Below are 12,439 nucleotides of genomic sequence, written 5' to 3'. Positions count from 1 at the left end.
CCAATCACGAGTCGGAAGATTCCGTAACTCGAATTTGGATACGTGACTATTTCGAGCAAAATTTCAATTGGCACCTTGGTCCGACATCAAAGACATGTCAACGTAGAGCATGTCTGCGTTCTCGAAACGTGTTGGGGTGATTATATCGAGCTAGATGAGTCCATCTAGAGCCTTTTCCTTTTGCTCTTATCAAAACAGGGGAAGTTTATAAAGACTTCGCCGTGTGTATTACACAACTACTCAAAACACCGTTTAACTGACACTCGCTATCTCAGCAAATCTTCGAGTATACAACCTGAAGTGATGTCCACTTTTGTCAAAAACCTGACATTCTATGCGTGAGTGTCTGTAGCGTCTGGTTGAATGTCTATTAAATAATCACTCAACTGTTGGTAGTAAGAATCTTGGGGAACGGGTGACGTTGTTGCTTGTTTTCGATAAACCTTTCAGAGACTCGGAGTTGCAGGGATCTCCCAAAAGCTATCCTATTGTCTGGAGGTAAGCGTCTACCGCTTTCACCGACAGCTACCTATAGATATCTAGTATTTTAGGGTTGTCGATTTTGCAGCCAGCGGTAAGCTCCACCAGAAACCCTTCCTATCCTACCGTTGAAGTGATAATAAATGCAGGAGAATACTCCATGCAAGCAACGTATACAAGCCAGTAAGTCTTTATCTCGTAAAGGATGCGAGTTATGTTAATAATCTTCACTCAATGTAAAGATATGCCGCCCTTAAACCACAAGTCGTCAATGGAATCGTCGTCGGAGCCTCCACCTTTGTCGACATTAGCGTTAGTAATTTTGCTATTCCTCCGTATTTCGGTAGTGTTAATGTTACATATTGCACAGTACAATCAGAGGACCACCTTGACAGATGCTGATGGTATATTTTCTCTCTCAGTAAGTTGTAACATATGATTATTGCCTTCCTCAGCTCGTGATAATTCTCGTAGCTCCCTGAAACCGGAACGTCGAATTACATCGAGATCGTGAATGCAACTAAGGCTATCCAGGACGTTGCACTTGGTATGTGGTCAGCGCATTTTGATTTCCGTTCCGGCTCATCATGCTTTTAAATCTAGGTTTTAAAGATACGAGAAGCCCATTGCCTATGCCAGTTCTCTACATCGATAATGTTGCGTATGTGTTCTCTCCTTTTATCCGCTAGGACTCTAACAAAGAGAAAAAATATAGAGTCAACTCCTCTGTTAAACCTCAGTTTACTCCAATCCTGCGTGCCTACGTTACCACCTCCACAGAGTTCAAGGAGACCTATATCTTGAAGCACCCTATTGTAGGAAAAGCAGTTTGGGAGCAGGATCTTGCCGCGCTTGATGAGACTACCCGCTGGATTCTGTCTAAAGACTACATGGCAGGGCAGTACAAGATCGAAGAGGCACCTTGGAAACATTATGACGACGTAGAAAGAACATAGTAAATGAATATGTATGTTGTATACACTTGTTGAATGGAAGCTGCTGGTCAAAGTTACTAGTAGTAGTGAAGTATGACTTGATTTTGTAATCTACCTTCGTCGGGGAGAGCACTTGCTGGGTATCAACGATTGGCTTTCATCACCTTCCTAACATTTCTTAATGCCAAAGCGTCCCACTCAGGCTCGCGCAGTCGGATTCATTGAATCAAAGCTGAAAGAGATCCGAACACCGTTGGGTTCGTTTCTACCAACTGTATTGTTATTGAGTAAGGTGATGAAGGCCGCAGTTTTACCTTTTCTGACCGCTTCGTATAATCGGCAATAGGCCTAGGTGTTGGGCATATATATCGATATGTACTTTTTGGTGTGTTATGAAGTAAATAATTCCAGTTCACGTCACTCATTCACTTTGCCACAGTAAATACAACGCTTGAAACTGGTTGCAAATATCTCGAAATCTAATGTGGACATTATGATCATTTCTGTTGGCGCGGAGCATTCTTCCATGCGGGCTGCTATTCAACTTCTCTGCCATGAGTCCGGTGACCCTGATATTATGGCAAATAGACACTCGTATCTTCATCGCAAGCACTCAAAACATCAGCTGACTGGTGCACTAGAATATATTTTAGTCAACGGAACATCGTCTTTATGGCATATTTCCCCCTGAAAGCCTACAACCATAGCAACTTCAATGCAGGGTGAGCAAGTGGCAGATTGGAAGGTGTGATCTCGAGCTAACTTTCCGAACAGAATGCCTCCCTTCCATGCACCATGTCATTCAATCCCATTAGGCTATTAGTCACAGGAGACTCGGTCAAATTGTGCTCTTCGTGAGTTGTACGTAAATCACTTGTGCGTAAACAAAGTGCTGGCGAGTTCCATACAATTCCCCATGCAAGTCGCATGGTCCTGTCGCAATAGGGGTCATGGAACTTGCCGATTAATCCTAGTACTTTCCATCCATGAAGGGATGATTAGTTTGGGCACAACCGAGGGTCTGGCGTTGTTAATGCTGCGAGAGGCGATCCCTTAGTAGGGTCATCAACGTCTTTGCCAACTCATGGCGAACTTTTTTTCCCCCCAAGAAAGATTAGGTGAAGGAGGGAGCTAAAGGTATATAAAGACCCCCCTTTATAAACCGATAACTCCAAGACTTCAGTCCCTACAATCATTTCTTAGCCTCTCTCCACTGTACATTCACAAACAATGTCTACCTTCGTCAGAAATCTGACAATCCGGACGTCAGTATCATCTCATTGTCAATGGCCACGCGCCCCTGTGCTCATCATATCTTACTTCACTGTCTTGTAGCCATGACCTTGGCCATGCTGCAACGCTACTCCTTACGTTCGACAAGGATGTTGAAGGAATCTACAAAGACTACTTCCCCGTAGTCTGGCAGTGAGTGTATTCTTTGACTTGATGGTTGATGCAAATCCGTGAATTCGAATTTTCTTTAGCGTCGTTGCTTTCGGAGCAAAGGGTAGATATTGATATTTTCCTATATTTTTCTAGTTGATCACTTACAAGTTGCAGGTTCCTATGCCATGCATGCAACCTACACGAACCAGTGAGCATTTTTCACAGAAAACCAGGCCTCGAAGTCACTAACCGAACATTAGACTCACTTTCCTCAAGCCTCAGGTTGACAGTGGTAGCATTATTGGAGCAGAAACCTACATTGATATCAACGTCAGTAGTTCTCGTCTAGCATGTCATGTCTGGTGCACAAGTAACCGTGACCATTCTATAGTACAACCAAAGTACCACTCTGACAGAGGAGGAAGGTGTCTTCTACTTTTCTGTAAGTTGGTTTTCTAACCGCCTCTGTATACCGCAGTTCAAGAACAACGGTCACAGTCCCCCACCACAGGAAAGGAGAATTACGTGATAGCCTTGAATGAAACTGGTTCACCTCAGGACCTTGCCATTGGTATATGGCCGTTATGTTCGTTACTCTTCCCTACTTAACACGTTGTCCAACCACAGGCTTCAAGGACTCGGATGGAAGAGACCAGTTACCCACGTCAGCACTGTACTTCGATAGTGTCAGGTACGTCAACATTCTCTAGTATTTGTTATCTATCCATACTCTGGTACCCTGGAGAACTGAAATACAATATTACAGAGACAAGTCCAACGTCACGGCTCAATTCATTCCGATCCTGCGTGCCTACATCACCTCCGACTATAAGGAGACTGACATCTTAAGGAGTCCCATTAAGACCAAAGTGATATGGGAAGTCAATCTTGCTGAACTCAAGGAAACCACCAGTTGGAACCTCAGCATAAATAACACCGATGAATATAAGATCACTCCCTCCTAATTTGTGCTGACGTTCCAAGGATGGTGTGTCCTGATGTTCTGTCGTTGGTATGTAGCTTCGTCAATTAGTGATCGCTAGTTATGTTTTTTGTCTGTCAACTTGCTCGTTTTCATGTATAACTAGGAATGGCTCCATGGATGTTTTCTTGAATTGAACAATTATGGTATTATCTCAACTTGCGTTGGGCAAGCGAATTCTGAGGAAACTGATGCATCTCGAGTGTGGGCTCGACTATGGACGGAGAAATAGGCAGTATGTAAGGCGTGATGAAACACGGGTTACGACTTACATCTCATCCAGGGCAGTGTACCATGGAGCACGCAAAGTGGCTAAGTTCGCCAGTAATCAAAAACCTGTGATCTTATAAACCATGGATTATTACGCGCTCATTATCTGCAAACTGGTTTCGATCTAATAAGATGCCTGGCGGAAACGCTACCTGAGTTCATTGTTGCCGTTAGCTATCCACAGAGTATTCGTCTATATCATGGCTGGCCAACAACAGGGCAAGCGCCTCGCCTCGTACCTTGGGTGCCGCATTGTACAGGAAGAACTGGAAGAGAGATTAAATTCCTCCTAACTGAACTCGAAGTGACATTACAATGAGTTTTCAAGTGATAGCCCCTAACAGCTAAATAAATGATTGCTTACGCAACAATGTTGACTTGTTCAGAATGGTACGACTTTGCCGGGGCACGACTTTGTATAGATTATCATACATATACATTGCAGCGGTGTGAGGATCATGATGGGCGCTAGTAACTCACCACTATGTTGATTGTACCACGAAGCCGTCATTACGGAGCATTGCGACGCAAAGGGTGTCGTTGAGTTAGGAAATGACGACGGGACCAATCCAAGGTACGGAAAAACGGGCTGGAAGAATTAAATTCCGTGCACCTGCAAAATCTATATTTGAATTTGAGCTGGGTCCGTGGACGATGCCGTCGATCGTATATCACTTCGATCCAGTTAGCTGCATGGGAAATTGATGGTTTGACGCGATTACGTATGAGCCGAGGATCGAGAGCCAATTGTGCTCAAACCTGCCGTGGGCTGAATCATGGTTTCTTCGCCTGGGACTTTTATTGATAGATTGAATGGGCGAAAACGAAGTCGGACGTTGCGTGCATCACACGTGTTGGGGTACCTCGAGTCACGAATTGCGAGTCATGGTGCGCTTCGACGGTAGGTCTTCATGCAAAGCTGCCCATGGTTTCTTGCGAAAAGCCGCATCGACGAAGAACGCCACACGGGAGGCTCAGCTGGATATGAGTTCGATGAGTGCAACAAGACAAAGAAAAAGAAGGACAGTTTGGATTTGAACACACGTGGACATGTGCCAAGCATAACCACGAGATTACAAAAATAAAGACCAGCCGTCAGAATCAGCCTCGTTGTGGGAGTAAAGCATACCTTATCCGCATGGTTGGCTGTACACCCAGTAATGTCAGTGGAAATGCATTCTCCACGCCAGACAAATGGGCCCCTAAAAACCAGTAAGCATTAGCGGTGGAGTGATGGTGCGAGGTAAGATCTTGTGTATGTGACCAGTAAACGGCAAGTGGACTGAGAGGAAGCGTGAGTGCCACTGCTGGATAGCATCGAAAAGGTCCCGATAAGGCAGGTGCCAAATACAGCCAAATCCACATACCAGCAGACTGAGGTTGGGTCATAGTTCGCTTTACCGCTCAGCCTTTCTTTTCTTTCTTTCTCGCTTCCATCTCGTCCCTTGCTCTCCTTTGGTTTGCCCTTTGAATTCGCTGCAAACTTATCTCTCGCAGCCAGCTTGCTTTGCTCTTCATGCAATTGCTAGGTGGTTTCTTCAAACGCGATAAAAGCAACACCCGTAATGTGCAATCCAGCGTTTTGCCAGCACCGGACTCGACAACGTCCATAGGCAGCTCGTCGTTTGAATCACCAGAGGATGAGTTTGTTTTTCCAGAGAAGTCCCTACCCCATCACAATGGTGTATATACTGGTGTTTCTGCCTCGTCGAGCAAGCTTAAGCTGCCTTTCCGACGCAAACCGGCCCAACAACATCGCTATACAGATCCCGGCCTTCCTGTCGTTTCTCTGAACGATGCACCGTTGCGGCCACCTCCTGTACCATATATCTCTAGCGCTGCCTCCGACATAGATCACTCGGATCTCCCTCAGCCTCCTCCCAAATCATCCCTCTTTGGAACACACAGCGACCCGAATGTCTCCACTCGCTCCCTTCCAGATGGCCATCCCCAGCATTCGTTTCATTCAAATTTGCTCCCCCTCGAGACTCAAAGCGAGACCCATACTACGTCATCGTCGCCACCGCCTCCTCCACCACCAAAAAAGTCTGGCGGGCTTTTCTCCTGGGCTCGCGAGCGTACCAAATCAAAGCCAGTCCCTCCTACTCCCACTCCTTTACAGCCTTCTTCTCCAGCTTATCCGGGTGAATCCTTTAATCTGAAATCGTTTCGCCATGTTCGGCCAGAATCGCCCACCAAGTCACCCATCAAACCATCCAACGTCTCTGAAACATCCCTTCAGAACTATGCAACTCCGCCGCTTCCCCGGCCACGTGGTAACAGCGTCGCCTCAGACACTTCGCAGAGGATCTCTGTCGCTGCTTTTCGTGAGGCACAAGCGCGAAAGAGCCGTGGCAGTTCCCCCGTGCCCTCACCTCGTCCTCCGTCATCTGCGGACACTCTTCGGATCGAACCAAATGGGCGAAAGCGAGCATCTACCGTTTCATCAGTTCCTTCGACACTTCCTACTCAATATCCAGCGCGCAGCTCGACTGCCCCAATGCTGCCGGGACGTTCTCCCACAACGAACGAGATGTCCTCTGAGTCGGATGAATCAGACGAAGATGACGAAGAGGTTGATAGTGATGGTGTCCCAGAAACGAGGCTCGACCGTAAACGAACGATTACGCGGAAGGGTGCTCCACGTGCAAAGTCGGATGTGGGGCATGATAAGAGCTCACGACCCTCTGTTCAAGGTCCGAGAGTCCCTAGGCCAGCACTAGCACAATGGTCGCAATCCGAATATTCACAGACTCGGGATGATGACAAAATGGCTGCTCAAGCTCGTTCAAGAGCATCACAGTCTACAAGTGCCATCACGCCGAACGCCGCGGCACTTCGTGCATCCACGTTAGCTGCTACTACAGCGCAACCCGCATTATCACGTGAGTTCGTGCTTTACTGATGTCACACTAGCGTTCTCAATAGGCCTGTTATTTCCTGCTAGCATCGACGCCAGGTTCTCAAAAGTCTCCGCACGTGATACCCTCTGCTAATAGATATTCGAGTTCCAGCAGCTCAGATGAGGATTCAGAGGAGGATATGCCTTTGTCCAGCTTGGTAGCTCCTCGCCGACCAGGGAGCTCGACGTCTGTTGTCACAAACAGATCGGCCACTTCAAGGCTACGCATTCCACCAAAGCCTTTGATAGACATCAAGTCTTTGATGGGAAAAGAGCCTACCTTTACGCCACCGTCGATGAGGGACGAAAAAGAAAATATCGTCATCTCTCCCAAAGGGAAGGAGAAGGAAGGGCCCATCAAGGCACCATTAGCACCGTTAACGCCGTCCATCATTGATCGTTTATCCAAGGTATCCTCAACTGCAGCCCCCAGTCCGAGCACAACTGCACAGCCTCCACGTCTCCAGATACAGCAAGCTTCTCCGTCTACGAGCGCTAGGTCTGCTGGTGACATTAAGAAGCCATCTCCTATATCGCCTGCATTCGAGGCAGACGACGATATAATGGCTGCCATAAGACTGGTGACCGGTTCAGGTGTGAGGAATAACGATACTGGAGGCATCTTCTCTCCGACTGAAGTCGCTGTGACGACACCTGCACCTGGAGTTGCGCCAGCCCCTTCGCTGGCGTCAGCCTCTGACGATGAGATAATAGTCGTAGAAAAGCGGAGTATGTCAGAACTAACATCTAAGTCACGCACACCCTCTCCCGAAAAACAACGCAGTTTACCTATGCCTATTCCAATTCGTGAGCGCCAGCCTCCTTCATCCTTTAGTGTGATATCTCGACCACCACAGCGCAGCAGCACTGCAGATTCTATATCATCTTCCGTGCCTGGCCCTGTATCGCCTAGCTCTGTCAAGTCTCCCGTGACTGCTTCATTTTCGCAGCAACCGGTAGCCATATCACCTAGGCGGCTTGGTCCGCGTCTCCAGTCAAATGCCAATACGTCTTCAACTGCATCTACTTCGCAATCGGACAATTCATCTGTGATCTCTGCACCGAGAACGTCTTCATCCCGGCCTTCTACCTCTTCACGCGTGCCACCTGTCCCGCTTGTGCAGACTATACCAGACTCACCGTCTCTCACTGGTAGGTCTACGACGGCACCTTTGCCACCAACGTCGAGACAAACCTCTGGGGTTTTTGGAGGTGGGCCGCGTCCATCTACTCTGGTTTCTCTTCTCCCACCTTCTACTTCTACTTCGAATCTTTCAGTATCGACTTCGTCTAGTAGCTCTCAGCCAATTGTGCCGCGCAAGCCATTTGCAGGTCCCAGTGCAATGAGGAGAGAGAGTCCTGCAAGCTCTACGGGTGACTCGAGTAGTGGACGCGGTGCTCTCTTGACGCCACGTGACGGAAGTGATTTAGGTGTAAGGTCGCGAGGAGACGATGATAGTGAAGCAGGTTCGACGGCTCGAGGTCGAGGACATGCAAAGAAGTCTAGTGTGGTGACGTTCGATGAGCCATTCGCGCGTGGAAGAGAGAGTGACAAAGGTGATAAGCCCGAAGTTGATCAAGAGAAGCGAAGGAGAGAGAGAAGAAGGAGTGAGGCAAAAGCAGCTATCGAGGTTTGTATTTCTTTGAGTTGCTGTGGATGTATGTTGACATCTGGCCGTGATCATCAGTTGGGTAAGATCATCAATGGCCGAGGACCCATTGTCAATGATGACTCCGAAGAAGACGCCCCTGTCAATCCTAGCATCGGTCCCCGAATGGGCGCCAACCAGCCTTTGAACATGGGTATGAATATCCCTAATGGCATGCCTTCAGGGGGATGGAATTCCTGGCAGCAACCTATGACTACCATGTCACCCATGATGGCACCTCAGTTCGGGACAGATCCCAATTTCTTAGTAGCTCACCAGAAAGCGCTCATGATTGCGAAGCAGGCGTACCAAATGGCTGTGGCGCAACATGCGCTTGCTGTGGCCGGCGAAGAATGGGAGCGCGGATCGGCTGTAGGCGGATCTGTTTATGGAAGTGGGTCTGTTTATGGTGGCGGGGGTGGTGGATCTATCTATGGCGGTGGAGCTGGTGGATCTGTCTATGGTGGCGGGTCTGTTTATGGCGGTGGATCTGTATACGGTGGTAATAGCATGGGCATGTATGGAATGCCTGGCATTGGAGGCATGGTGCCAAATCAGTGGTCAACTGGTTCCACCATGTTCCCTAGTCCTCCCCGTTCGGTATATGGTGGCGGTGGAATCAGTGGTTCGAGAAGTGAGTATGGGGGCGGTGGCGGAGGTGGGGCAGGGTGGGGCTCTCGAAGTGTGTATGGTGAATCATTTGGTCCTCCTGCCGACAGACGTTCTTCGAAGGCGTTTTCTTCAGCACAGGTCCCTTCGTTCTCTTCGTCGTCTCGTTCGAGCTTGATGCCACCCAGTGCGGATACACCAAGTAGTTCTGCGAGTGGACATGGCGGGTCTGCGCGGCCTCGGGCGCGGAGCGGTGTCGCATCTACGAGTACAAGCCGGAGCCCAGGGAGGAAAGCCCCTCCACCTTCTAGCTGGAAAGCTTCGAAGTAATGGATAGCGCATATCACACACGTTTATCCCCTTAGGGATATCACCTCTAAGTTTATAGCGAGTGGACTCCTTGAGGAATTTGACAATTGGTTTTTGGATGGGACGACGCCAACAATTAGTATTATAAATTATGCGGTGGGCGGTAGATAATGCTTACGCTCGTTTCAACGCTTAATGGTAATCTTCTTTTCTTTGTATCTGCATTTATTGCGTATGTCGCTACCGCCGCTCTTTCTCTTTTTCCCTCCTCGTTATGCGTTTCCTAGTAGGTGAACTATTTTGGATACTACTCACATCCTCTCAACTAGCGTTTCCTTGCATTTCACTTTTTTACTTCTGATTTTCCCACTCATCAGCCATTTTTATTTCTTGACTTTTCATCTCTTGCACATCGGTTTCTTTTATTGTAGACAAGGATGATCACGCGCACAATATATTTTTAAGTTGACAGAGGATGGCTTGCGGGTTTGGCCATTGATTTTCTGTTGTGTGATAGTATTTCCTGACGCAACTGCAATACGACAAGAACCAATGGGACATGATTCATAACATCATTTCTATCGTAATTCAAGTATTTTGGAAAGGCACAACTCCCTAATCCCGATCTTGCAGCTCGTCTGGCAGACGTGACGCAAGGTATAATGCACCACAGGACAGAACCAGGAGGAAGGCATAGACGCCGTTACCACCCAAGATGTTATACTGGATCGAAACCGCGAACAAAGAGGTGGACATGGCGGGCCCGATGGCACGCGCGACAGATGCTGTTGTCTGACCCAGGCCATTGATGGCACCGAGAGAGAGCTTACTGGGCGCTGAGGAGGTGACGAACATCAAGATACATGCTAGCACAAAAGAAAATATAAAACCAATCAGTCTCCATATACGCGTGATTATTAAAGGTGGTAAGCCATGCTCATCACTCACCGTAGGCCATATCGAGGACGACCATCAAGACCAGTTGACACGAGAGTAAGAACCACACGAACATGCCGACGCCCCAGATCCCAGCCACCCAGCTCAAGATGGGGAATATAGCAAAGATAGGTATGAAGCATCCCATCGAGACCATGAAGAGCACTTTAGGACCCCATCTCTCGACGACTCTAGCAAAGAAGATGACCTGGAAGAGTCCGTCGACGAAACCGAATAGGCCCATCCACGTGCCGATGGTAGAGGGCGAGAAGCCGAGTCCGCCGAGCTCGATGGGGGTGGAGTAGAAGAGAGGTTGGAGAGCGAGCATGGCTATTTCCACGAGTGCGAGGGTGCCGTAGTTTGCTACTGGGATTAGGATGGAGGGAATGAGGAGGGAACGGAGGGAGGGAGGTGTGGGTGGTTGAAGTATGGTATCAGAGGATGGGCTGAGGCTTGAACTTGGGATGATACCGTCGAGAATTTCTTCTTGTTGGAAAGTGCTTTCTACTGTTGAGTTATCTATTTGTTTGCCCTTTTGTTTTGTTGGTAGAGTCTGCGTCACGTTCGGAGGAAGGCTTTTAGTGAGCTGGACTTGCTGACATATAAACCTCACTCACCTCTTTTAAGAATATGAGAATGACGAGAAAGCAGCACGCAGTAAAGGCTGATGCAGTTGCACAAGGCAAGAAATAAGGGTATTTGATCCAAAATGACCCAGAAAATACTGTGGGCCAGCGATCATGAGGTCGTGCCAATGCACCACCCATGAAAGGACTGTTATAACTAAGGATCCGCACTTTACAATCACCAGACTCGACATGAAGCACTCACCCAAACGCTGCTCCCGCACACCACACTATAGGAATCATGGAAAATCCCTGCGCCATGTTAGTCGAATCTGTCAGTTCACCCATCATACTCTTCATGATGCCAATATTTCCATTGAGTATTCCATTTAAACATCGACTGTCGTTATTCATGAGCATCTTTTGTCATCATTAGAAAGCAAGCCATAATGCACCTGATTACGAGGGACATGAATGTCCGAGACAAACCAAATGCGAACATGGAGCCACAGAGACCCATGAGACCGATCAGCAAGACTGGCTTGCGGCCTATTCTATCAGAGAGACGATTCCATTGAAGGACGGTCATAGCTTGCGCGATAGAGAACAGTGATTCCTAGACATACTTGTTAAGACACTGCCGGTGTACGCTGATGCTGGGGAAGTTTGCACGTACTATGAGACCTGCATAATACCCAACCTTCCGTTCGTCCCCACCTGTAATATCTAGTTCACTGATAAGCTAGCAAGATCGAGAGTTAGTACAGTACGAATTGCACTGGCAGAATATATGCACAAGGAAAGTAAAATGGCCGGACCTGATTGATGAAAGGGTATATACACTGGGAGGTTATAGGCTCTGCGACTTGGATAAGCAACAAGATGGAGAGTTGCAACTTTGGCAAAGGCGTTCTTGGTTTCTTTGGTTTTTTCGTGGGTATAAGAGGCTCCTGCTCGCCCAGCGCCGTTCGGGTATGATTGTCATTATCTTCGAGAGTCCTGGACATGTTTTGGTATGTATTATTGGGGGTCGAATAAGACGTGTTCGATGCGATTGTTATCTATATCTACCAGATAGAATGGGCCTATTTTGAGGTCTGTGGTAAAGATGTAGAATGTCAATGAGAATTTTAGAACAACTCATTCTGGAATTAAGTATATGTAGGCTCCGAGTGTGGCCCGGTGACTCATCATGATCCTGATTCCTGACGCGCTAAGTCCGAGTCACATCGCCATTTTCTATCAGAAACGTTTGTGAATTCCAGGCCAACGTGATACATGAGAAAAGGTGGATTCGTTTGTGGAAGGCAAATATGCATTTTCAGTTTGGTGGTGTTGCCTCTCATCTTTATTTTGCCATCGCGGCCATGCTCAGTCGTACTTAAATCAATAACGGTACCAAACCATTTCACACT

At 47.8% G+C, this 12,439-nt stretch overlaps 7 protein-coding genes across 7 annotated transcripts; 4 read left to right on the top strand and 3 right to left on the bottom strand.

Annotated features, from left to right (window-relative positions):
* Nucleotides 1–8: 8 nt before the first annotated feature.
* On the top strand, nucleotides 9–1,489 carry SERLADRAFT_480153 (uncharacterized protein; the record flags this gene model as incomplete). The annotated part of the gene is made up of 10 exons (XM_007324179.1): nucleotides 9–221; nucleotides 276–338; nucleotides 397–498; nucleotides 552–574; nucleotides 630–663; nucleotides 723–792; nucleotides 851–901; nucleotides 955–1,027; nucleotides 1,084–1,141; nucleotides 1,196–1,489. The coding sequence occupies 9 exons, from the start codon at nucleotides 304–306 to the stop codon at nucleotides 1,434–1,436; spliced, it is 687 nt and encodes a 228-aa protein (XP_007324241.1).
* A 345-nt stretch (nucleotides 1,490–1,834) lies between these two features.
* Nucleotides 1,835–2,380, top strand: SERLADRAFT_480151 (uncharacterized protein; the record flags this gene model as incomplete). The annotated part of the gene is made up of 3 exons (XM_007324178.1): nucleotides 1,835–2,137; nucleotides 2,190–2,291; nucleotides 2,361–2,380. The coding sequence occupies one exon, from the start codon at nucleotides 1,909–1,911 to the stop codon at nucleotides 2,104–2,106; it is 198 nt and encodes a 65-aa protein (XP_007324240.1).
* A 265-nt stretch (nucleotides 2,381–2,645) lies between these two features.
* Nucleotides 2,646–3,932, top strand: SERLADRAFT_418651 (uncharacterized protein; the record flags this gene model as incomplete). Its single annotated transcript, XM_007324177.1, has 9 exons — nucleotides 2,646–2,680; nucleotides 2,751–2,840; nucleotides 2,900–2,922; nucleotides 2,976–3,009; nucleotides 3,062–3,131; nucleotides 3,193–3,243; nucleotides 3,360–3,387; nucleotides 3,429–3,492; nucleotides 3,568–3,932. 9 exons carry the CDS (start codon nucleotides 2,646–2,648, stop codon nucleotides 3,764–3,766), a joined length of 594 nt encoding a protein of 197 aa, XP_007324239.1.
* Nucleotides 3,933–4,456: 524 nt separating this feature from the next.
* Nucleotides 4,457–5,337, top strand: SERLADRAFT_403191 (uncharacterized protein; the record flags this gene model as incomplete). The annotated part of the gene is made up of 2 exons (XM_007324176.1): nucleotides 4,457–5,031; nucleotides 5,183–5,337. The coding sequence occupies 2 exons, from the start codon at nucleotides 4,939–4,941 to the stop codon at nucleotides 5,267–5,269; spliced, it is 180 nt and encodes a 59-aa protein (XP_007324238.1).
* A 115-nt stretch (nucleotides 5,338–5,452) lies between these two features.
* On the bottom strand, nucleotides 5,453–6,261 carry SERLADRAFT_480148 (uncharacterized protein; the record flags this gene model as incomplete). Its single annotated transcript, XM_007324175.1, has 3 exons — nucleotides 5,453–5,930; nucleotides 5,956–5,986; nucleotides 6,246–6,261. 3 exons carry the CDS (start codon nucleotides 6,259–6,261, stop codon nucleotides 5,720–5,722), a joined length of 258 nt encoding a protein of 85 aa, XP_007324237.1.
* A 2,733-nt stretch (nucleotides 6,262–8,994) lies between these two features.
* On the bottom strand, nucleotides 8,995–9,995 carry SERLADRAFT_480147 (uncharacterized protein; the record flags this gene model as incomplete). Its single annotated transcript, XM_007324174.1, has 1 exon — nucleotides 8,995–9,995. One exon carries the CDS (start codon nucleotides 9,473–9,475, stop codon nucleotides 9,224–9,226), a length of 252 nt encoding a protein of 83 aa, XP_007324236.1.
* A 142-nt stretch (nucleotides 9,996–10,137) lies between these two features.
* SERLADRAFT_443553 (uncharacterized protein) lies at nucleotides 10,138–12,031 on the bottom strand (the record flags this gene model as incomplete). Its single annotated transcript, XM_007324173.1, has 7 exons — nucleotides 10,138–10,388; nucleotides 10,471–11,011; nucleotides 11,076–11,232; nucleotides 11,290–11,424; nucleotides 11,480–11,640; nucleotides 11,701–11,766; nucleotides 11,843–12,031. The coding sequence occupies 7 exons, from the start codon at nucleotides 12,029–12,031 to the stop codon at nucleotides 10,138–10,140; spliced, it is 1,500 nt and encodes a 499-aa protein (XP_007324235.1).
* Nucleotides 12,032–12,439: the final 408 nt, after the last annotated feature.

Source organism: Serpula lacrymans (genome assembly GCF_000218685.1).
Source record: "Serpula lacrymans var. lacrymans S7.9 unplaced genomic scaffold SERLAscaffold_18, whole genome shotgun sequence".
In the NCBI taxonomy this organism is placed as follows: domain Eukaryota; kingdom Fungi; phylum Basidiomycota; class Agaricomycetes; order Boletales; family Serpulaceae; genus Serpula; species Serpula lacrymans.
This window is presented reverse-complemented; position numbering and strand designations above follow the sequence as displayed.